At 46.0% G+C, this 25649-nt stretch overlaps 1 protein-coding gene across 8 annotated transcripts in view; it reads left to right on the forward strand.

Moving 5' to 3' along the window:
* Positions 1-25649, forward strand: part of LOC147011844 (phospholipid-transporting ATPase ABCA3-like) — a 110869-nt gene that overhangs the window by 23624 nt on the left and 61596 nt on the right. For 7 of the 8 annotated variants that reach the window (XR_015051731.1, XR_015051730.1, XR_015051732.1 and 4 more), the window contains exons 2-4: positions 19862-19946; positions 23672-23957; positions 24836-24966. Coding sequence is in view for 5 of the 8 variants with exons in the window: in XM_085857235.1 (XP_085713361.1) it covers positions 19893-19946; positions 23672-23957; positions 24836-24966 (471 nt within the window). In the remaining 3 variants the exon portion in view is untranslated. Of the gene's footprint in view, positions 1-19861; positions 19947-23671; positions 23958-24835; positions 24967-25092; positions 25259-25649 lie in introns of those variants that run through there. The other variant, XM_085857237.1, reaches the window with a different exon arrangement.

Below are 25649 nucleotides of genomic sequence, written 5' to 3' on the forward strand. Positions count from 1 at the left end.
GGCCCGCTAGCCCTTACTCGCTCAACATGTTTCCTCACATTTCATTCCATCGCTGAAATCTGCCATTCTTCTCACTAAATCCCTCATCTAACTCGTGCTCCCTCGTCGTCCCTCACAATATAGCACATCCTTTTAGCTCTACGTAGCTAAGCTACGTCCCCTCTACACATTCAAGTTCTGTCTCTGTCCTCAAATCCAAAAATCCCTTTTCCCATTCTAAATCTATCCTAAAATCCCTCTACCTAATCCATTCCACGGGCTCCATGAGGACTTGTCCCTGCCCCATGAAGCCGGTCTAACTATCACTAATCCATCCCCCTCACTAGTTTCTTCCTGTGCCCCAGACAAGGGGGTTCCCCCCCCCCTTTGCCTAGGAATCCTGTTTACCCGAAACGAGAAGGCTTGCTTTTCTAATTTTTTCCCCCTGCGTGCACCAGTGCGGAAACTCGCAACCTGCGCTCTTTCCCCGTGACGTCATGGCAGCTGTTCGCGCTTCGCGCACATCGTCCCTTTTGAACGGTAACATCCGGCAGGGATTTCCCCTCTGCCGGTTTCAAACCCTCGTGCAGCCACAACGTCACCCTGCGCATCCCAAGCAAGCCTCGCGTTTCGAGGGGTTCCCCACGCGAGCACATGTGCTCTGCTCGTCGGAGCTTTACACACACGCTCGCCTGGAGAACCCAACTGTTCCAAATTCACAATCCCAGCCTACCTTCTGCCCGTCCGCGGGATCGGCGAACATCCACCGCTTGCGTTTCCGGACCGGATTTCAGTTGCGCAGGCGCGCACGCAGCGGCCTCGTGCGAAGCACAGCACGGACCCCGCGTGCGCTGCAGTGCGAATCCGGCACGGTCCTCGAAATAACTACGGTCGCTACTCAGCCTTTGTCCCTCGTCTGGTCCCGTTGTCGCAATTCCACGCACGCACTCCCATGTGCCATGACGCTTACACACCTCGACATGACACTTCCACTCGGGCACGCAGTTGCGTGTTCTACCATACCGATCGTCATCTCTCTTACATACAGCGACCTTACATACGCGGTTCCTCTTACATAAGGCCTTTCACTCACACATTTCGAAACCACACGCGCTGTTTCCCTCACACATCGTCCTTCTTCCACACACGGTGTTTCCCTCACACACACACCTTTTCACTCACACACGCTGTCTCTTTCACACACCGCCTTTCACCCACGCTATGCGCGCGTTTCAGCACGCATTTTGCCACAATCGTGAACACACATTTCGAAACCACCCTGGGAATTTGTGCCACCACAAGGGGTCCCTGGGCCTTCACACCCCCCCCCCCAAGCTCCGTGTGTACCCATTCACAGCACTCGCCCCCTCTAACTCACAAAGCTTGACCGGACTCACCTGGTCGCGATCTACTTCAAGGGGGCATATTCCCTCCCCTCGTTCCTGATGAAGGCCATCCTGCTGCTCGCACCGGGTCACGACACATTCTGCCAGCTTGCCCCCATTTCCCTCTATTACCTCCATGTGTGTGACTTCATCTTTACTTCCATCCAATTCACCCTCTATCTCCTGTGTCTCTGTTATTTCTTTTAATTCCTGTGTCTCCCTTTGTGTCTCTGTTAATTCTATTTCCTTTGTCATCTTTATGTGTCTTGTACACGTCTCAGTCACCCCATTTAATTTTCCCTCTGTGTCACCGTCACTCTCTCTGCCGTTACGAGTCTCGTCAAATACGTCTCCCGAATTACTTTGACCTCGCTCGTTTCTATCGCGGGCCAGACACAATCCACACTCCCCCTTGTCGGTTCGGTCGTACTGCCACGTGGTGCCACCATCTTGCAATCCATCATCAGTGTTTTGTTTCCCCATGCCTGTATGTTTTCCCTCCATTTCTGCAGGTTTGCATCCATTTTCTTTGCCATTTCTTTTATTTCGCACGCATTTTTTTTCATTTCTGCCAGCAAAATTTCTAATAGCTGGCTCGTGTCAAGTGGCCCTGTGGCAGTTGACTCGCCATTATCGGGCGTGGATCCGCCGGGGATTGGGGAGGGAATTTGACGGAGGAGGGGAGGGGGGGTGTCATGCACCGCGGCCTCCGCCGCTGCGCCCATTTCGGACTCTGGGTTTGTTTGTGGGGGATTTTCAACCTGCATATTGGGAATGTCCTGCACGGTTATTTCGTCCTGAGCCATGGATTCTATCCTCTCCAAAGGACGAACGGGCCTCACCAACTCGACTCTACTCCGGCCAGCGAACGCGGCTTTTTATCGCTCCGGGGCATTCGCCCTTCCCCCTTTCCTCCCGGCACGCAGGGCAAAATCCTTGGGATCTCCGATGGGGACGTGCTTACGCCTTTTTGAGGGGCCCGCCCCAACCGTCATATCTGTTTTCTTCGGTTGGCTTTCCAGAATATCGGGGCGGGAGTTGTTGAGTTGTTCTTTTTGTTTGAAGAGATGCCATGGTTGTAAATGTTGTGGCGTTGTGGTGAAGGTGGCATGGTTGTGGAGTTTGTTGGCGTTTTGGTGGAGATGGCGTGTTTGTAGAGATGTTGTTGAGTGGTGTGTTTGTTTAAAATAAAAGATAGAGAAAGAATAACCGCTAACTCAAGATTCACAGCCCGGTACACGAATATTTCCTGTTGTACATCAGTGGGGAAATCTAACCTGGACACACACTTATCGACATAACTGATCTCCGGGGAACCTGAATGGTGATCTGTGAATTTCCACAACCGTAACTATATATATATATATATATATATATATATATATATATATATATATATATATATATATATATATACATACATACACACACACACACACACACACACACACACACACACACACACACACACACACACACACACACACACACACACACACACACACACACACACCGGGCATAGTGGCGTGCGCCTGTAATCCGGTGACTCGGAGGCTTGGGTTGGAGGATCGCTTGAGGACGGGAGCTCTGCACTGGGCTGTGCTATGAGAGGGTGTAGGGCAGCCCGGAATCATGGCGAAACCCAATCCTTGTCTCTGTGTCGAAAGAGGCGACCAGGGTTGCGTCAGGAAGGGCATCCGGTGTAAAACCTATGCCAAATCAGTATGCGGATCATAATGGATGATCCGCTGTTGCGACCCTTAACTGGAGCAGCCGAAAGATGAACCACAACATATATATGTATATATATATATATATATATATATATATATATATATATATATATATATATATATATATATATATGATATTGTAAAGGATTCAGCGACGGAGGGATTTTCATCCCACTCCGGCTGTCTCCGGAGTTTATTACGCCGGCTGGCTCGGCACAGGCCTCGGGTCACGTGTCTTCAATCGCGATACCAACGTAATCCTGGACCTTACCAGTTGGGGAAATAAAACCCCTGTTACAAACTGGTTTTGTCAGATGCCGGGCGTTTTCTGCCAGTCTGTAACCATTTTGGTTTTATATGCCAATCGAACGGATCGTTCCTCGACCTGACACAAATTTATCCATAGTGGCAACTTCATACAAACCAACCAGATTTATTTGGGAACATCGTGGAACACAACACGAGCAAAACATTCACGACAATGTTTTTATTAACAATCTTTAACCCGTTCTTAACTAGGGAACTACGGATTACAGGTTTTGAGGGGGTCCCTACCGAGATGTGCCTTAACAACGTGCAGACAACACAGACAGACAGCATGCAGACAAGACAGAGTACTTGGTGATGTTTCATGGACGAGAGGAAAGTGTCAAAAGCACGAATGTCGCTCGTAACAAGCCGATGTCCACTGATTCAAACTCAAGCTCGAACACGCCACGTGGTAAGATGGCGGCGCTGTACTCTTTGTTCTCTAGGCACCGCGTGCGCACGCCCTCCTCAGCGCGTTCTGGCCCCGCGCAATGTCGACGGCTCAAGACCGTTAGATCGACGATGGGTTTCAGCTGATTTCTCTCTTGGTCCAGCATACAAATCCAGGCCTGGCCTGTTCACCAGACGAAGCCAAATTGAGGTGCTGGGCTCCTAAGGCGGATCGACAAACGTGTCGAGCTGTGAGGTGAGTAAGGATGGAGGCTCCGCGGCCAGACGCAGGTTGGACCTGTCAATCACCTCCTCATAAGAGTCGGTCGCCGACTCGACGTGCAGGCCGCCTCTCCCACTGCCAAGCAGGCAGCCTCTCTTACTGCCAAAAATGGCAGAAATCGGCACGCTCAGGTGCAGCTTCTCTCCCGGCAGATTCAACACTGTCCCTCCTTCGTTCGCTCGCTTCCCAAGCCACTGGTTCTTCCCCTTTTTACGAAGCCGACAAACTCCTCCCCCCAGCTCCACCTCCATCTCCAGGCCACTCCCCCTCAGTCGACTGGGCGGGGCCTATCTTCCGGAGATGGGAGGAAGAAGAAGCCCTCGGCACACCAGCACTGTACGAACAATAAACATGCATCCTACACCTCCCGACACGCATTTAACGTCCATTTACCGAACAGCCAAGCTAAACATGCATTTATTGGGGGATCTGAGCTAATCCTATATTTAGTAGCCTACTAAGGGCCATTTTTCATAACAATCTATATATATATATATATATATATATATATATATATATATATATATATATATATATATATATATATATATATATATATATATACTCGTAGTAATGCCCGGCGTTGCTCGGGCTAGCAATAAAGCCCGGTGTTGCCCGGGCTTTCTTGCAAATTTCCTGAATAGCTGTTAGCGGTTAGGGTTAGGGTTAGGGTTAGTGTTAGGGGAGCTAACCCAAACCCTAACTCAAACCCTAACAGCTTGGGGATATCGATTTATCGATTTTTTTTTTCGAATATCGGAAGTGTTATGGAAAAAATTTATCGTCAATGACCTAAGTTGGACCAAAAGCCATAATCGTACCGAATTTGAATGGAATCCGTTGGAGTTTGTGAAAATACATCAAAACGAATTTTGAGGGGCCTCTTAAGGAAGACAATAATATCATTAGTATATGTGCCAAATCTTGTTTAATTTCATGCAGTCACAAAAATCTGATGGTGGAACAAAGTAAAGGGCGTGCCGAAATATTAATATCGATATATATTGTTACGGAAATGGCCCTTTGGCTACTAAGTATAGGATTAGCTCAGAGCCCCATTAAATGCATGTTTAGCTAGGTTGTTCGGTAAAATGGACTTTACATGTGTGTCGGGAGGTGTAGGATGCATGTTGTATTGTTCGTACAGTTGTGGTGTGCCGAGGGTTCCCTCTTCTTCCTTCCCCTCTCCGGATGATAGGCCCCGCCCAGTCGGCTGAGGGGGAGTGGCCTGGAGAGGGAGGTGGAGCTAAGGGGAGGAGTTTGTCGGCTTCGTAAAGGGGGAGGAGCGAGTGGCTTCGCGGCAGCGAATGAAGACCTGGTGGAGTGGTTCAGTTGGAGCGAAGTCGGTTTCGAGGCATGCTCTGGTTTCGAGGCGAGAAGGAAAGGAAATCTGTGGTGAAACTGAGCGCCGAGGTGGCACCGATCGGCTGTACACGGGACGGCTGTGTCTGTTTTTCGTGAGGAACCAGCCGAAAGAGAGGCAGGGAAGGCAACAGAGAAACAACGAGTGTCGATTCGCGATCTGCTGGATGAGCAGTGGCTTGGGAAGCGAGCGAACGAGGACCTGGTGGAATGGTTCAGTTTGGGGGAACAGTCGGTTTTCGAGGCGCGCTGGGGCTTCGAGGCGAGAAGGAAAGGGAAAGGTGATTCTGCAGAGAAAGAAACTGCGGACGGAGTTTAGAAGTCGGGCATCGAGCCCGGCACCTCGAGCAGACTTGTCTGGTGAACAGGCCAGGCCTGGATTTGTATGCTGGACCTTGAGAGAAATCAGCTGAAACCCATCGTCGATCTAACAGTCTTGTGCCGTCGACATTGCACGGGGCCAGAACGCGCTGAGGAGGGCGTGCGCACGCGGTGCCTTGAGAAGAAAGAGTACGGCGCCGCCATCTTGCCACGCGGCGTGTTCGAGCTGGGGGCTCGAATCCGTGGACATCCTCTTGTTACGAGCGACATTCGTGCTTTTGACACTTTCCTCTCGTCCATGAAACATCACCAAGTACTCTGTCTTGCATGCATGCTGTCTGTCTGTCTTGTCTGCACGTTGTTTAAAGCATATCTCGGTAGGGACCCCCTCAAAACCTGTAATCCGTAGTTCCCTCGTTAAGAACGGGTTAAAGATTGTTAATAAAAACATTGTCGTGAATGTTTTGCTTGTGTTGTGTTCCCCGAAGTTCCCCAATAAATCTGGTTGGTTTGTATGAAGTTGCCGCTATGGATTAATTCGTGTCGCGTCGAGGAACGATCCGTTCGATTGGCATATAAAACCAAAATGGTTACAGACTGGCAGAAAACGCTCGGCATCTGACCAAACCATTCTGTAACCGGGGTTCTATTTCCCCAACTGGTAAAGTTTTGGATTGCGTTGGTATCGCGATTGAAGATGCGTGACCCGAGGCCTGTGCTGAGCCAGCCGGCGTTATAAACCCTGGAGACTGCGGTGGTGAGGGTGGCGCCAAGAGTCGGGTGAGAATCCCGCCACCCCGGATCCGCAACAATATTTATACATACATATATATACATACACACACACACACACACACACACACACACACACACACACACACACACACACACACACACACACCAAGGTCATTTTCCTTGCTGGAGCAGGGGTTAGCTTTGTGGGTCCCATGACGATCTTCTATCACGGTTCGCTTTTTGAGTCTTTTTCTTTTTTATGGCTGGATACCCCTTCCTGACACCAACCCTTTAGTCGCCTCTTACGACACGCAGGGATATGGTGTACCTATTCTAAACCGGGGCACACACTGGGACATCCCAGTAAGCTGGTACTCATTTTGCCGACCTCGGAAGGATGACAGGCTGAGTCAACCCCACCTGCTATTAATTCAACAGCCAAGCAGGATTTACACTCAGGACCCGAGGATCCCAAGCCCACCAACCTAACCATTGAAGCCAACACCAGGCTCTGTTATAATTGCATATACTCTACTGTATAAGTAGAACGGCACTCGGTGGAGCATATACCTCCGCCAAGATGAACGGTTTATGTTTTATATCCCAATGATAGGCCAGATCTGGATTCGGACCTGAACCCAACTTTAATCGGCTTGTTCTTGTCACCGAACCAACTCATCCATATAGTTTTATCATAGCTTATAACATGATGCCACCAAAATCTCTCTGAGACAGTGACACCAAGCGTGGATCACACATCAACATATGGGAGGAATTTTACTCAGGCTATAAATACTCTTTCTTTATATCTTGAAATATATCACCAGTAGAGGAATTTCTCAAGAGATCGTCGATAATCTTATAAAGAAAATATTATTCGCAATTTTGCCACAAAAGCTAAATTGTTTCATTCTTCCATTCGGCCTTAGTTATTTTATAACTTGGTTTACGCAGTTCTTCAGCTAAAATGTAGGGTCGGTGGTCATAATATCAATATAAATATAATTTACATTTTTAGAAATTATAAATTTTTCTGTTTTTTTTCCGGATGTTCCATGGAAAAGACAAGGGTTGGTGGGGGGGGGGAAATAAATATAAATCCCGGACCAGGAGGATCTACGAAAACAATGAAGATGGAAGACCATTCAAATGCAGGATGCCCATGTTCACTGTATCATCTGATGTGAAAAACAAAGAAGGATTAAAACTTGTTTTTACAATATAGTCTGGCATGTTTTTCTTATAGAAACCTGTTAGATCATCAAACAAATGGAAACAAAGCTGAGAAAATTACTATCCAAGTCGTAGATGTGTGCGTGCTGTCTATATAATTACTATCCAGTGCATAGTGCTGGATATGATTAAAAAAAATTACCCCCGTGTGGGGGTGAAGGTCATCTCTATAATACCACAAGTTCTCAATGTTCAGTTATGACCGAAGACTACTGCGCATCTTGACTGCGCAGTTTGGTTAAAGATGACTCGGCATTTTGGCGCACGCGCACGGAATTATATTTTGAAAATAAATGCCGACGTTTACATTTCGGGTTTTGAAACTTTTGCACCTTCGGTGGAAAATGTATAAATATACAAGGTCAGCTGCTATGCAATGACACCATTCACTAACTTTTACCATGCCCATTAGAGAATATATAGCCTCCTAAAGGTAGGGCAGTTTTTGCAAACTTTGAAGTCACGTGACGCGAAAACGAAAGCGAAATTCGAAAATCTGTCCCGACCAAAATTTAGATATTGTCCCATACATTCATATGCCACAATCAAATTCAAGATCGCTTGAGAAATGTAGGAGGAGATAGATTTTGAAAATCGTCATTTTCGCATTTTTTTTTTGCCAACTTTGAAGTCACGTGACACGAAAACTAAAGCGAATATCGAAAATCCGGCCTGACCAAATTTAGATATTGTCCCATAGATTCATATGCCACAATCAAATTCAAGATCGCTTGAGAAATGGCGGAGGAGATAGAATTTGAAAATCGTCATTTTCGCAACTTCAAAGGCCTCGTGACCTTGACCTTGACCTTCAGTGACCTTGAAAGTCATACCATCGTGTTTGTCTCATCGACCTCTATCAGGATCACTAACCACCAGATCTCCCGCTTTAACTTCATTGTGAACGGACGGACGGACGAACGGACGGATCGAAGGACATCGACACCCATATTATTAGGTCATGCTCGAAGAGATGACCTAAGAAGGTGCCTACGAGGAGTCAACACGCTCAAAACGGTCAATCAGAGCCATAACCAGCTTTTACTTTTCAGTGGGTATCTGATCGTACCATCTCCCCATCCCCATGGGCACATCAAAGGCTGATTTCTGGTCCGTTGAAGGCTGAATATCAGCATCTCGCAGGGAAACTTTGACGTACTTGGCACCGAAATCTTTCAATACGAACAGCGGTGTGCAACTTTCGATGGAAACAAAATCGGCACGATCGAGAGTAGCCTGCGAATCATCCCTGCTGCTGCACTGAATTGATGCAATCTTTCGGCCAGAATATTCGTCGTCAAGATGTTGCATGATTAAATCACCAATACAGTCACTCGAATTTATACCGCTGACACTTCTCAACAATCACTTTCGCCCCAGAAACCACAGTCAATCTGAACCACGCTGGCCACTGCTCAGACGCCATGACCGAAGACTACTGCACAGTTTGGTTAAAGGTGACTCGGCATTTTGGCGCACGCGCACGAAATTATATTTTGAAAATAAATGCCGACGTTTACATTTCAGGTTTTGAAACTTTTGCACCTTCGGCGGAAAATGTATAAATATAAAAGGCTAAAAATGTGTTTCATATTTATATTTCATTTCGGCAAATATACCCTCGGCGGATCCGTAAACCAAGTTATAAAATAACTAAGGCCTTAGGTGTAAGATAATTGATTTTCCTTCAGTAGATCCACTTCAAAACAATAATGGCTTATTAGTATCTGATCCTGCACATATTTATGGCAGAGGTATTTCCTTAGCATTCACTTCCATTTACACAGTAGGTACAGCTACAAAATCTTCACAGTGTCATAATATAAATCTTTTGATGGTCTATTTCATGATGTAGTTATTACTTTGGGAGATGTTGATCGAGTGCTTAGTGGTTCAATTAAATCATCTTCAAGTGTGCATTCTGAGTTGATCCATCCCGAGTTGACATTGTTCTCAGAGTCGAGCTTGCCCCTTGTATAGAATTTTAATAATGTATTTAAATCCGGTCAGCTCCCTGATATGTGGAAGAAATCCTATATTCTACCAATATTTAATACAGGTAACAAATGTGACCCTCTTAATTACCATACAATTAGTCTGACATCTGCCTGTTGTAAAGGCATGAGGAGGTTGCTTGTTGAAAACTAACAATCATATCTGGATGAACATTCTATTTTAATTAAGGCACAGTATGGCTTCCGAAAAGGGAGATCAGTTGACTTGCTTCTGTTAACATACAATGATATAAGTAGATAGATCGATGGAGGAAGTATGTGAATGTAACACTCATCACCCATCAAACACCATCACGACCGTGAAGCATGATGGAGGCAGCATCATGCTATGGGGATGCTTTTCAGCAGCAGGCACTGGGAGACTTGTAAGGATGGAGGGAACAATGAATGGAGCTAAATACAGGAAAATCCTTGAGGAGAACTTGCTTCAGAGTGCAAAAGACCTTGGACTGCGTCAAATATTTACGTTCCAATAGGACAATGACCCCCAAGCATACAGCCAAAGCAACGCTGGAATTGTTTCAGAACAAGAATGTGAAAGTCCTCGAGTGGCCCAGCCAAAGCCCAGAGTTGAATCTCATTGAGAATCTGTGAAAAGACTTGAACATTGCTGTTCACCGATGCTCCCCATCCAACTTGACAGAGCTTGAGCACATCTGCAAGGAAGAATGGGAGAAAATCGCCAAACAAAATGTGCCAAACAAACTTAATGTCAGGTCAGGTTCGATCTGTGACCTGCTACAGGTACCATGTAAACCTGTACTAACCTGTTCCATGGTCGGGTTGTCGGCGACTAAACCGTCTCCCCCACCAAGTTTTCTGGTGAGGAGGGTGTTTGGATATGGACACCCAGCAGGATTAAAAACAAAACCTGTCAAAGGGCGGAGGAGCTCCTTGTGTGCCAACGGCCATCCATATCTAGTGCCCAACTGTGTCTGCGGACGTCCTCCTGCAGTTGGGTTACTTCTTATTAGGAGGTTGGTGGCAGGATTTGCACTCCAGCCACCGTAAAACGCTTCATTCCGCAAAACGCAAAAAAATCTGAAAACCCACTCCGTGGGAGTACCTCCTGTGCAGCTTCCCTTCGCAGGGCAGCTCACCGGATGACAGGATTGGGGCAAAGCCTTCGGGACCCCCAATCTTTGATAGGAGGGAAACCACGGGGTAACATCCCTGGGGCAGATTGCGGGAGAGTGTGTCGGAGTGGTGCTGAGGTGTCGTCCACCAGACGGCGGTCTCCTTGGGTTAACCTGAGGCGGTCCCTTCGGGTGGGTGCCTGGAATGTCCTATCCCTAAGAGAGGATGATCACCTGTCTCTGTTATCATCTGAGCTCAAGCGTTTGGACATCGGGATTGCAGCTCTCTCTGAGGTTCGGAGACCGGATTGCGGCGAGATAATGGTGGGTGGTTACACCTACTATTGGTCTGGTCGCTCTGATGGTTACCATACCCAAGGAGTTGCTGTAGCTGTGTCCAATAAGCTGACCCCAATGATAATTGAGGTAACACCGGTCAACGAGCGTATTATGAGATTAAGGATTCGCCGCTCCTTAGGTGTCATTTCCCTGGTCTCTATTTATGCTCCGACTGAGGCGAGTGATCTCACCGTGAAGGACACATTCTACGCCACACTCGAGTCTGTGGTTGATCAGTGCCCCAGACGAGATACACTTCTAGTCTTGGGGGATTTCAATGCATCGACTGGAACTGATAGGGATGGTTATGAGGTGTGTGTTGGTCCCCATGGGTCAGGAACTATGAACCAGAATAGCACTAAGTTCCTTGACTTTGCAAGAAGTCATGGACTTAGGGTGGCTGGTTCATGGTTTCAGCGCCCGCAAGCTCATCGCTGGACTTGGTATTCCAACGCTGGCGGTGTGGCAAAGGAGATTGACCATGTCCTCATTGACGGTCGTTGGAGGATGATCCAGAACTGCAGGGTCTACCGGAGTGCTCAGTTCCTCAATACTGACCACCGGCTTGTTGTAGCAACTCTAAAGCTGCACCTTAAATCCTGGAGAATGGTACCATCCCAGCCTAGGCTGGATGTTGCCAAGCTCAGGGATGAGAGAGTAACTGAGGAGTTTGCGAACAGGCTGAGTGGACACTTGGGGGGTCTGGGTGCTTTGGGGGGTCCTGAAGAGTTGTGGAGCACCTTCAAGACCACCGTCCTTGATGTTGCCGGTGGATGCCTTGGAGTTCACCGCAGGGCAAAGAAGAATTTTGTCTCTCAAGGGACACTGGATACCATTGACCAGAGTCGCAGGGCCAGGCTGAATGGCAGAGCTGAGCTGTTCAGGGAGCTGAGGCGTAAAACTGTACGTGCACTGAGGGTGGACAAGGAGGCCTATGTGCGAGGAATCTGTGAGGGGGTAGAGCATCACCTGTGGACAGGTGATTCTCGTCCCGCTTACAGGGGAATTCGCGCATTACGTTCATCCAAGCCCATCCCTCGGAGCACTGCAGTTCGAGCAGAGAGTGGTAGGCTCTTGACAGAGGAGTCTGAAGTGAAGGCCCGCTGGGCCGGTTACTTTGAGCGGTTGTACCAGGCTGATCCCCCAGCTGTCGAGTTGGACGTCAAGGGTGTTACAATCCCTGTTGCTGACCCTCGAATCAACTGTGGTCCACCATCGCTTGTGGAAACACGGGCTGCGGTGAACCAGTTGAAACGGGGCAAAGCTCCAGGGATCTGTGGCATCCATGCTGAACTTCTCAAGGCTGGTGGAAATGCTGCACTCGTGTCGTTGCATGCAGTTTTGTGCTCTGCCTGGAACACAGGCATCATCCCAACTGACTGGAAGAGGGGTCTTGTTGTCCCTCTCTGGAAAGGGAAGGGTGATCGCCAAGACTGCAACAACTACCGAGGGGTGACGCTGCTCTCAGTGCCGGGCAAGGTCTTTGCTCGGATAATTCTCGATAGGGTTCGCCACCATCTGCTTGAGCACCAGCGTCCAGAGCAGTCAGGCTTTACACCAAAGAGGTCAACGATTGACCGTATCCTTGCACTTCGTGTCCTCACCGAACGCAGACGAGAGTTTCGGCAGGGGCTGCTTGCAGCCTATGTTGATCTCTGTAAAGCGTTCGATTCAGTGAATCGGGATGTCCTCTGGAGGATTCTTGGTCTTCGTGGGGTGCCACCGAAACTGATCGATCTGATGTCTGAACTCTACTCTGGTACTGAGAGTGCTGTGAAGTGTGGTGGTACCATTTCTGACTTATTTCCAGTTGTTACTGGAGTTCGTCAGGGATGTGTACTTGCCCCCACACTTTTCAGCACTTGTATGGACTGGATTTTTGGGAGGATGTCGGAGAGATCAAGTTGCGGTGCATCGTTTGGCAATGTCAAGATCTCGGACCTTGATTTTGCAGATGATGCAGTCATCTTTGCGGAGACTTTAGACATCCTCTTGGGGGCCCTGGAGGTGCTGAATGAGGAGTCGGAGCCGTTGGGATTACGGATTTCTTGGGTCAAAACTAAGATCCAGGCTTTCGGTGACATCTTGGATGCTGCTGTCCTGTCTGTGTCTGTTTGTGGTGAGGATGTTGAGGTTGTGGATAGATTCACTTACCTTGGCAGTGATATTCATGTCTCCGCAGGTTGTGAGCCGGAGGTCAACAGACGTCTGGGTCGGGCCTGCGGAGTCATGGATTCACTGGATCATGGGGTGTGGCGCTGCCGGTACCTGTGCGGAAGGACGAAAGTCCGAGTCTTCAGGTCCTTGGTACTTCCAGTCTTGCTCTATGGGTGCGAGACTTGGACTTTGACCAAGGATCTGAGACGGAGACTTAATTCCTTTGGTACCGGGTCTCTTCGGAGAATCCTTGGCTATCGCTGGTCGGATTTTGTGTCCAACGAGCGGTTGCTGAGAGAGACTCTGATGAGATTTGTTACCTGCATAGTCCGTGAGCGTCAGCTGCGGCTGTATGGACATGTGGCTCGTTTTCCTGACGCTGATCCTGCTCACCAGATTCTCTCAGCGAGGGAGTCTCATGAGTGGAGGAGGCCAGTGGGCCGACCACGTGCCTCATGGTTGCAGCAGGTTGACCATCATCTCAAGGAGATGGGGATGGGCCTGGCATCTGCCTGGGGGATGGCCAGACGGAGGCCCCTGGAGTACCGGCGGAAAGTGGACGCAGCGACGCGCTGTTCTGGCACATGCTCCCATACCTGACCTGACCTGAAAATGTGCCAAAAAATCGAGGGGTGTGAATACTTCCTGAAGGCACCGTACTTTCTTCTCTATTAATTATTTTGTGGGGTTTTTTTGTATACACTGTCGAGGCTCATGTGAGAGCTAACACACAGAAACGCACAACAACGGGAGCAGGAGACAAGATGGGTGGGAGAGGGAAGGAAAAACGGTGTGGAACAGAAGCATGAGATCTGTGGAAGGGAGAGGGATGAGGCAGGGTACATAGGGTAAACAAGATAGACATTACAGGGGCTTTCAGGTCCTTACATGACAGGGACTTTCAGGAAGGAAAGCAGGGAATTTGGAGGTGGGTTTGGGGTGGATTCACGGGGGTAGAAAAGATTGTGGTTTTGGATGGGGAAAGATATGCGATGGTGGTGAGCAGCTGTTTTGAAGACCTGGGGGGAAGAGTGGGATTGAAAAGAGTGAGGGAGTTTGTTCCAAAGGTGGGGAAAAAAAGGAATGAAAGAGTGAAGGTGAGCAGTGATTCTAGATTTTGGTAGTTTTACCAGAAGGAGGTTACTGGCGGACCTTGAGCGCCCTGCGGAAATATGGGGTGATGAAGGGGGGGCATATCTCAGACAGAGCAGGGGGGGTGAGGCCGGAGAGGAGGCGGTGGAAGACAGAAAGACCACCGACCTGCCTACGGTGAGAGAGTGAGACCCAAAGACTCAGAGTCATCGCAGGAGATACCAATGATCCTAAATGCCTTGGTTTCCACAGTGTAAAGCCGAGAAAGGTGAGAGGCGGGAGCACTAGCCCAAAGGGGAGAGCAGTACTCCATCAGGCTGCGAACGAAAGCTTTGCATGTGGTCAGGAGCTCAGGTGTGCCAAGGAAGGACTTTGCATGACGGAGGATTCCCAGACGGCTACTGGCTTTGGAGGCCAGTTTGGAAATGTGGTTTTCCCAGGAAAGATCATGGCAGATAGTGAAACCCACAAGCTTGAATGAAAGGTCTTCTTCAAGAGGATTGGTAAGACAGAAAATGGGGGGGGGGGGGTGTTCCAGACGGTACTTTCGGAGAGAGACATAGTGAGAGTGTGAGGATTTGTCAGGATTGAAAGGCATGTTCCACGTGTTGGACCGGCTTGTAATTTTATCCAGATCTGCAGAGAGTGAAGAGGCTGCTGCTTGCCGATCTGAGGGATGACAGATGGTGCAGCAGAGGGTGGAGTCGTCAGCAAAGAGATAAAGAGGATTTTCCAGAGAGTCGGAGAGATCATTGATTAAAAAAACAGAAAATGAACAGGGCCCAGAACACTGCCTTGAAGAACTCCAGCCTGGACAGGAAGAGGGGATGAGAGAACTCCATTCAGGGCCACACGTTGGTTGCGACAGGAGAGGAAGTGTGTGAGCCATGAGTGGAGATTGCCTTGGACATCAGAGGAAGAAAGTTTGGTGAGCAGGGCAGGGTACCAGACCGTATTGAAGGCACATGATGTCTCGGGAGATGGTCCTGATTTCATGTCTGGCATTGAGCATCTCCATCCATTGTTGGGAGAGCAGAAGCAGCATATCCAGAGTAGAGTGACCTGGTCTGAATCCAAATTGATGATCGGAAATCAAGCCATCTGGAGAAGAGGAAGGATTTAATGTCTGAAGCCATGATGGATTCCATAACCTTACTGATGAATGGAAGTACTGTATGGTAATTTAATTGGGCTGTAGTTAAGGGGATCTGTTTTTGCACATTTTTATCCCCCACCACATGGCAGAAGGGGGATATTGTTGTCACCCAGGTCGTCCAGCTGTCCGTCCGTCCGTCCGTCCGTCAACATTTATAGCTGTGAGTGCGATAACTCATAAACTGTTCGCCATATCGATTTGAAATTTGGGTCACATGTACCACCTGAAAAGGAAGAACCCTATTGATTTTGGGCGTGGCCGGATCCAAGCTAGCCGACTGGGGCGGCCATCTTCAAAAAAATGTTTTTTGTAATAAATGGAAAACCACTTATCTGATTTCAATTATTTTTGGTTACTACGTTCCTCACCCAAGGGGAACTTTTTCGAGATGATGACCAAATGGTGTCTTGTTTCCAATTCACCTCCCTCATTATCTGGAATATGTACGACCTTTTTCATTCAATGGCGGGGGATTCCCCATCTCTGATGGTATATTTAATGTAATGCTGTGATGTTGGCTGATTTCCAATTTCGCAGGTTGATATAGCTGACCAGTCCTGAATTATATAGACATATTTTTAAATCTGAATGTAGAAGCAGGTCACACTCTATGACCCGTGAATAGCGAATCCGCGATTAGCGGGGTCCAACAGTGTGCATTTACTGTCTTCTGTATACTGTATGTGTAATCTGCCTCTGCTTTGTTTTACGTTTGCTTTACTGTAAAATGATGTACGATTGTTTTTTGCTGTCATGCACCAAAGCAAAATCCTATCAACCTTTGTTTACTGGTGAACTTGAAAAAAGACACACACACACACACACACACACACACACACACACACACACACACACACACACACACACACACACACACACACACACACACACACACACACACACACATGTTGCTTGGGTGAAGTATCTTCCCGGTGCATTCTGGATGCCAGAAATGCCATCCATTGCCGCCGCTTTTCTCTCTGCAGTCGGCAGAGCATTTTAGGGGAGAAATCTCCCAGCTCACGGTGTTTATCCCTGCTCTATCCTCTAAATGCTGAGTGTCAAGTGAGGAAGCAGTACATTCCTATTTTGAAGTCTTTTGTATGACTCGGCTGGAGTTTGAACCTCCGATTTCCACAATGAGAGCATGGTCTGCTCTAACCACAATGCCGCTGAGTGTCTGCACCATCCTGTCAGATCCTGCTCTACATATACAGTGGGGAGAACAAGTATTTGATACACTGCCGATTTTACAGATTTTCCCACTTACAAAGCACATAGAGGTCTGCAATTTTAATCATCGGTACACTTCAACTGTGAAAGACTGAATCTAAAACAAAAATCCTGAAAATCCCATTGTATGATTTTGAAATAATTAATTTGCATTTTATTGCATGAAATAAGTATTTGATCACCGACCAACCAGTAAGAATTCCAGCTCTCACAGACCTGTTAGTTTTGTCTTTAAGAAGCCCTCCCATTCTCCACTCATTACCTGTATTAACTGTACCTGTTTGAGCTCGTTATCTGCATAAAAGACAGCTGTCCGCACTCAATCAGACTCCAATCTCACCAAAATGGGCAAGACCAGAGAGCTGTTGAAGGACATCAGGGACAAAATTGTAGATTTGCACAAGGCTGGGATGGGCGACAGGACAATAGGCAAGCAGCTTGGTGAGAAGGCAACAACTGTTGGCGCAATTATGAGAAAATGAAAGAAGTTCAAGATAACAGTCAATCTCCCTCGGTCTGGGGCTCCATGCAAGATCTCACCTCGTGGAGCCTCAATGATCATGAGAAAGGTGAGGGATCAGCCCAGAACTACACGGCAGGACCTGGTCAATGACCTGAAGAGAGCTGGGACCACAGTATCAAAATAAACCATCAGTAACACACTACGCCGTCATGGATTAAAATCCTGCAGCGCACGCAAGGTCCCTCTGCTCAAGCCAGCGCATGTCCAGGCCCGTCTGAAGTTTGCCAATGACCATCTGGATGATCCAGAGGAGGAATGGGAGAAGGTCATGTGGTCTGATGAGACCAAAATAGAGCTTTTTGGTTTAAACTCCACTCACCGTGTTTGGAGGAAGAAGAAGGATGAGTACAACCCCAAGAACACCATCCCAACCGTGAAGCATGGAGGTGGAAACAACATTATTTGGGGATGCTTTTCTGCAAAGGGGACAGGACGACTGCACCGTATTGAGGGGAGGATGGATGGGGCCATGTATCATGAGATCTTGGCCAACAACCTCCTTCCCTCAACAAGAGCATTGAAGATGGGGCGTGGCTGGGTCTTCCAGTATGACAACGACCAGAAACACACCGCCAGGGCAACTAAGGAGTGGCTCCGTAAGAAGCATCTCAAGGTCCTGGAGTGGCCGAGCCAGTCTCCAGACCTGAACCCAATAGAAAATATTTGGAGGGAGCTGAAAGTCTGTGTTGCCCAGCGACAGCCCCGAAACCTGAAGGATCTGGAGAAGATCTGGATGGAGGAGTGGGCCAAAATCTCTGCTGCAGTCTGTGCAAACCTGGTTCAGAACTACAGGAAACGTCTGATCTCTGTAATTGCAAACAAAGGTTTCTGTACCAAATATTAAATTCTGTTTTTCTGATGTCTCAAATACTTATTTCATGCAATAAAATGCAAATTAATTATTTTAAAATCATACAATGTGATTTTCAAGTTTTTTATTTTAGATTCCGTCTTTCACAGTTGAAGTGTACCTATGATAAAAATTACAGACCTCTACGTGTTTTGTAAGTGGGAAAACCTGCAAAATCAGCAGTGTATCAAATACTTGTTCTCCCCACTGTATGAACTACCACTTGCATGTGCACATCTCAATTTCATGAAAGAGCCTCAATGTTTTGGGATTCACATTTGGGATTGATAGTGTACTTCATGCAACATTGGCCACGCATGTCAAACGCAAACAAACAGTGTTGTGTGTGTGTCCCTGATGACATTGCCCAAATGTCATGATTTATCGAAAATAACTCTTTTGTTCAACAAAATCACATTCCACAACGTGATTATCCTTTTGAAGATTACCCACTTACCAACGTTTGATCTGGTTCGTTAAGTGAGGACATCGAGTGCAAGATATTGGGGTTTTGTTATGAAAGCGTTTCTTCAACAATTGACTACAGTACTAGGTACAAACAGAGTAGGATGGCAGGATAGCCAAGAGGTATGCACACTCGCCTCTGAGCTGTCTTTCTTTGGTTCGAATCCTGACCGAGCTATAAAATAACACCCTGGTGTTTCACAGGTAGGGATTGAATGTGTGTGCCGTCCCTCAGATGGACATTGGACCGAATGTTCCATCTGCCCGGTATGAGTTGGTGGAAGCTAACGATCCTACAATGTCCTTTGTGAAGAGTGGTGTTATCTCCGGCATCGTTATCAAATGGCAAACCATCCAGGATAACCTGGATGCTAAGAGAGACTGCTGCCAAATGAACGGCAAACCATCCAGGATGACCTACGCTAAGAGAGATCCCAGAGGGAGAGATGATGGAGTGAGGAATGTGTGGGGCACAATATTAGGACGAACAGTGAAATTTAAGTTTTAACTTGCGGAGGGGTTGACAGCAAAGAGAATGCATTATACTAACGAAACTTCTGACATTTTCCATGTTTTTGTTTCCAAATTGTTCGATATTCGAATTGGACAATAAGATTATTTTTTTCGGCTAGCATCATCATGATCTCACCTGGGGCTCTTTAGAGGTAGATTTGCATTCATGATCAATTAAACGAGATTTTAAAATGTTTTTTTTTTTTAATAATAATAATTACTATTATTATTATTATTATTACGCTTTTTTTATATTCATCTATTACGTGCATGTAAATTATTTTGGGCTACCAGGATGGCCTCGAGGTACGTGCACTCATCTCTAAGTAGTCTTGCCTGGATTTGAATCCTGATCCAGCTATAAACTGTCATCCTGATGTTTCACAGGCAGGGCGATTCATCAATATGCTTACCGTCCCTTGCATGGACGTTAAACTGGGCGTCCCACCTGCCAGAATTAGTTGGTGGACGTTAAAGATCCCATGGTGTCTTTCACGAAGAGTAGATGGGCCATCACCGGCACCCCAAACAAATATCAAATTCCTCCCTTTACTACGGGCAGATGGATGGCAAACCGCCCAGCATGACGCCAGGCCAATAAATTACTTCCACAAGCTCAACGCTTTATATCACAGAGTATGGTACATCGGATCACAAATTATTTCAACATTCACTTTATTTTTTTAATTTATTTTGTTTTATCTTTTTGCAGGTGTTATTGAACCATCAATGCTCCTGCCGTGATGGCGAAACTGCAGCAATTTGGACTGCTGCTCTGGAAGAATTATGTGTTACAGGTATGTTTGATTAATCGGATCTTTGGAATCATCGACTAATGTCCGTCGGTTTCAAATTTATTTTTTCCAATATCGATAGATTGGTGGGCTCATACCGGTATATACTGTTATATCGATATCAACAGTTTTTTGTTTTTTTTAACACAGGTTCCAAATTATTACGCATTCATATATGATGTATGCATCAACCGGGCAGAGTGGCGTGCGCCTGTAATCCGGCTACTTGGAGGCTTGGGTTGGAGGATCGCTTGAGGGTGGGGGCTCTGCGCTGGGCCGCGCTATGAGAGGGTGTATGGCAGCCCGGAATCATGGCGAAACCCAATCCTTAATCCCTGTGTCGTAAGAGGCGACCAGGGTTGAGTCAGGAAGGGCATCCGGCGTAAAACCTGTGCCAAATCAGTATGCGGATCATAACGGATGATCCGCTGTGACAACCCCTAACGGGAGCAGCCGAAATACGAACAACAACATATGATGTACGCATCATTGACACACGGTGATTCTCAGAATACATCATATATTCGATCGTTACAAATTTAGGCAAATTTCCCGTACGATCAATAATTTGCTTGATAGCATAAAAAGGAGTTCAGTTTTGTGCTTCGCTTGCTTTATTCTTGCAGGGTGGTTTCTAAAGACAATAATGGATGACCGTTAATCATAGGGAGCAGGCGAGTACTCGTCGAGCTCGCTCAGCAAATATTGCCATCGCACTATATCACTCTCGCGATCGTGCAGGATCAGCCTGTGAGTTCAGGCTATAAAGCACATGCTTTGTTTGGCAGAGCCGTCATTCTGTTCTCAGCTGTGATTGCTGGACATCACGAAAGGGACTGCATGTGGTCCAAACAGCATAGCAGTCAGTGCATGCAATGGGACTTATGCTTGTAAGCAATTTTTGTTTTAAAGGTTAAAGCGAGATCGGACGACGTGTACACGAGTGTTAAACAAACGAAGAGTGAAGCAATAATTGGTGAACACATCGCAGTCCTCACTTGTGTTTTTTGCTCCACTCATTCCATCGGTTAGGAGATTGTAACTTAGGCGCATTACACCATTGCATAAGAGGGGATAAAACACGCAGGGGCAACATCAAGCACACTGAGCACTCATCCAAAGAAGAAAAACAAAACATGTTCTCATGTTGCAATACTTATTGCAGTCACTCGATTCAACAATGGAGTCGGATAAATATTTAATCGAGATCAGTATATCAGCCTTATTTGTTGATAACAATACATTATATTAGGAACAAGCGTGTAAAATAGTTATGAATTTAGTTCATGATGAGATTTTTATGTGTTTTTTTTTTAAACAAATAATGAGCTCCCTCACTTCAAAGTGTAAGGGCAGATTTACTTTGCATCTAAGCTCAGGTAAGAAGACGGATTACCATCGGTCATTGCTAATAGCGCAAGCTTGGATCCTGTGTGTGATTTGTCAGTTATGATGGCAGCGAGTGCAGGATGCATGCAACGCAAGGTACAAAGGCAGGAATTACCATTAATGTAGTCCTGAACACTGATTTTGCTGTGTGGTATGGGATCATATAAAAATTTGAAGTTGTCTGTTGCAGCTTCTTTTCTGAGTAAAAAAAGTTTGAGTTATCTTTTTTTCTAATATTGAATTGATATCATGTATTTAAGGATTGTAAACATTTTTTTTTTGATTTGTCGGCGCTATTTTTTTTTTATGGTTATACCAATTAATTTATTTTTCATACCAATTTTTTTTCAGTACTAGTGCATGCCCATATGTGCAAAAAAAAAAAAAAACTAAAAAAAAACTTTAAAACCGCTTGCCAGAAACAACCACACAGGCCGTTCCTTCACTCCCACATGCTCGTACGTGCGTGACCGTACATGCAAACCAAAAAAATAAACTTTCAAACAACCTTTCAAGGAACGGCCATTCCTTTGCTGTCGTAAACGACTGGATTGGGGCATTGTGTTTAAGAAAATCGAGAAAGAGATCGAGAAAGTACAGAAATCGAGAAAGAAAGAATACAGTAAGTCGATAAATCGAGAAAAAATACAGTAAATCGTCACTGTCCGGAAGTTTGCATATCACAGTTGCGATTATTCGCAATTTAGTTTTAATGGCCAATTATTCAATTAGCGCCAACGTATTTTGCCTTTTCGCAATGTCGTCGCAAGGAAAAACACAAAGAGAAGAGAAGAGAAAAAAAAAGAAAAGAAAAAAAACGTACGTGCAAAAAAAACAAAAACTTTCAAACAACCACACAGGCCGTTCCTTCGCTCTCGTAAACGACGGCTGGATTGGGGCATTGTGTTTATTTAGAAATGCGCATAAGAAATCGAGAAATTATTAGAATATACGAAGTCATCACTATCCGGAAGTCCGTACATTGTAACCCGTAATGGCGAACGCGGCTGAGGTTCTCTTCCCCATCGGCCACGCATACGCAACAATGTGTCCTGTCATTGGTTGGTAAATAAATGGCCATAACTTGGGAACCACTTGTCCGATTAATATCAAACCTTGAAAAGGCACATACTCAGGTCCCCAGCAATATACCTGGCAAGTTTCAATTAGATCGGACCAGTGGTTGTCGAGAAACAGCGGTCACAGACACAGACACACACAGATTGCTGGAATTATAGATAGATATCGGAATATTCACATTTCCAATATCGACATAATTCCAATATAACAAGTATATTGATATATCGCCGTAGCCTACCATATACTTATGTTCCCCAGGGGCTTGGTGGGGGGAGATGGTGGAGGTAAATGAGAAAAGAAGAGAATGGGGTAAGAAAGAGAAAAGGAAGAGTTGAGTGTAAGGTGAAGAGAGGTTGGGAATGGACTGAAGGCAGGTAAGAGATTGAAGGTCAAGGGTAAAATATTGTAGGGTATGGATGGAGTGACGAAGTACTTGGGACATGGTGGTGGGTTGTTGAAATTCTATCTTTACGTCCACCACCGAAGGTGAAGGAGGTTATGTTTTCACCCCTTTCTGTCTTTGTCTGTTTGTGTGTAGGGTATCTCAAAAAGTTGTGGACGGATCCGGATGAAATTTTGTGGACAGGTTTGGTGTGTGACAAGGACAAACTGGTTAGATTTTAGTGAAGATCCGGATCCGGATCCGACTACTCAAATTTTTTAAGTGATTCTTCACCATTGAGAGATAGGGTGAAAAACGATATGTAGCAAGATATCTCAAGTTTTGGACGGATTCGGATGAAGCTTGGTAGACATGTTGGGTGTGTGACAAGAAAGAATTTATTCAATTTTGGTGAAGATCCGAATCTGGATCCAGATCTGATAATTTTTAAAGTGATTCTTCACCATTGAGAGTTATGGCTAAACCAATATATAACACGATATCTAAAAAAGTTTGGACGGATTCACATATAACTTGGTGGACACATTGTGTGTGTGGTAAGGACGAATTGATTCGATTTTGGTGAATATCTGAATCCGAATCTGGATACAAGAATTATTTATTTTTTTAAGTGATTCTTCACCATTGAGAGATAGGGCCAAAAAAAAATATATAGCATGGCATTTCAAAAATGTATTGGGCCAGATATGTTCTTGTGGATCAGGCATTGCGTGGCGGAGGTATGCGCTCTACCAAGTGCCCTTCTAGTTTTTGTATGTAATGTGTAGATGACCTCTTTTTGCCTACCAGTACTGTTTTCCTTGCTTCGGGTTTATTTCCTCTTTTTCATTCTGTTTAATTTTGCTTTCTCTTTCAGAAACGGCAAGTGTTGGTGACAATAATTGAGCTGGCTCTGCCTGCACTCTTTGCGGCCATTTTGATTGCCATTCGGCAACGCGTGTCTTTCACCGAGTACCCTAACAGCACCTACTACAGGCCACTCTCTGTGGATCGCCTGCCGCAGCAGCTAATGAAGATTCACATGCTCCACTACCCGGAGTTCAAGGACGTCGGCTGGTTCTTCGCATACTCTCCGGGCAATGCCACCCCCGTCCGTGAGATTGCATCACATGTGGAAAAAAAATTAGCTCATGATGTAAAGGGTACGTACTTAGATTCGCCTTGTGCTCCTGATCTCATGGTAACGGTAGTCTTGTTACACATGTACCTCTTGTCTGGTGTTCCTCTTGTCTTGTGTACCTACGCCTTGTCGTAATACTTTTTAAAAACATGTTTAGCCTCGTCCTAAATGTTATTTTACTCGTAACGTGATTCTATTGATCAATCCATAGTGATGTCATTGCCTCTCTTGTAAATGTGGAGTCATAAAATGTTGTCATTTGAATCGGCACCAAGGTTAGCCTTGGGGTTATCGTTGTATTAATTAAATAACTTTTATGCAATGTTCCAACACCACTAATGACGTCACTTTTACATTATCCAATGAAAGCACTCTTAACAGAAATATGGTATTTGATTAAGGAAAACGTTTCCTGCACCAGCTAAATATACACTGCCATTGCCTTCCGCCGTTTCATCATGGTGATTTCATCCTTTTGTGTGAAAATGTTTATATAGTTTTTAATTAATGAAAGTGTCATGATGAGAGGAAAAAAAAAATTATATCAAAATCCTAGACTCATCTTCAGAGGCTGATAACACTGGTCATGCCATCACCGCCTTATCAGGTGACTCATTGATTAGATGACAAAACAATGGATACTTTTAATTGACATTAGATGGTAAATGCGCTTCATTTCCCCCAATTGTGCAAGCATTCATTGCACTTGTGTTATCTATAAGAGGTACACAGGGTAACTGTTTACTGTAGCATGACGATGTCGAAGGGTCACTTATTATTCAGAGGCAAGCAGGAATGAAAGCTCAGTTTGATTGTTGATTGCTCAATTGGTGGAATTTAGCAGGATTATTTCTTTCTTTCTTTCTTTCTTTCTTTCTTTCTTTCTTTCATTGTTTTCAGCACTTCCCTTTGAGACGGAGAAGCACCTGATTGCTTTTATCAAAGCTGAAAATCGATCGTCGGACAACGTTCTCGCTGCAATGGTTATCCACCACAATTTTGGCGATGCGGCGAAAACGCTTCCGAAAAAGGTCCGTCTATTGCTCCGTTCTGCCTGCAGATGCCATCTTCTGATTCTTCACTAAATTGTCAGTGTTGACCGTTTAATCCTGCCATACTAAAATTCACCATTGTCTGTACAGGTAGTGAACAAAAAAAATGGAAACACCAATGTAAAGTCATTTAATAGGGCGTTGGGCCACCATGTGCGGCCTGTGTGCATCGTGGCATAGAGTCCACCAGCGTCTGGAATTCTGCAGGAGGGATGCATGCAGCACCATTCTTCCACAAGAAAGTCGATCAACTCTCACCTGTTTGATTGAGGTGCAAAACGCTGACTTCGGTGTCGTTCCACAATATCCCATAAACGCTCGATTGGGTTCAGATCTGGTGACTGAGAAGGCCATGACATATGGGTAACATCAGTGATGATCATCAAACCATTGGTCGACCACATGCGCTCTGCGGATGGGGACATTGGGAGGTCTCCTCTTACAGCCATGCTAACAATAAATATTGGCAACCAGGCCTGTGCAGCATTTTTATACATGACCCGAAGCATGCTGAGATGTTATTTGCTTACTGAGCCACACCCAGTAGCACATGGGCCACAACTGTGTGGAAGTCGTTGCTTGTTGTCCCTCATTCACCCTGGTGTTTCCATTTTTTTTGGTGACTACCAGGATGTAGCTTTTAGAATTGAAAACAGGGGTAC

This window comes from Eptatretus burgeri, chromosome 15 (assembly GCF_056783735.1).
Source record: "Eptatretus burgeri isolate ZD-2024b chromosome 15, Ebu_testis_v1, whole genome shotgun sequence".
NCBI lineage: Eukaryota > Metazoa > Chordata > Myxini > Myxiniformes > Myxinidae > Eptatretus > Eptatretus burgeri.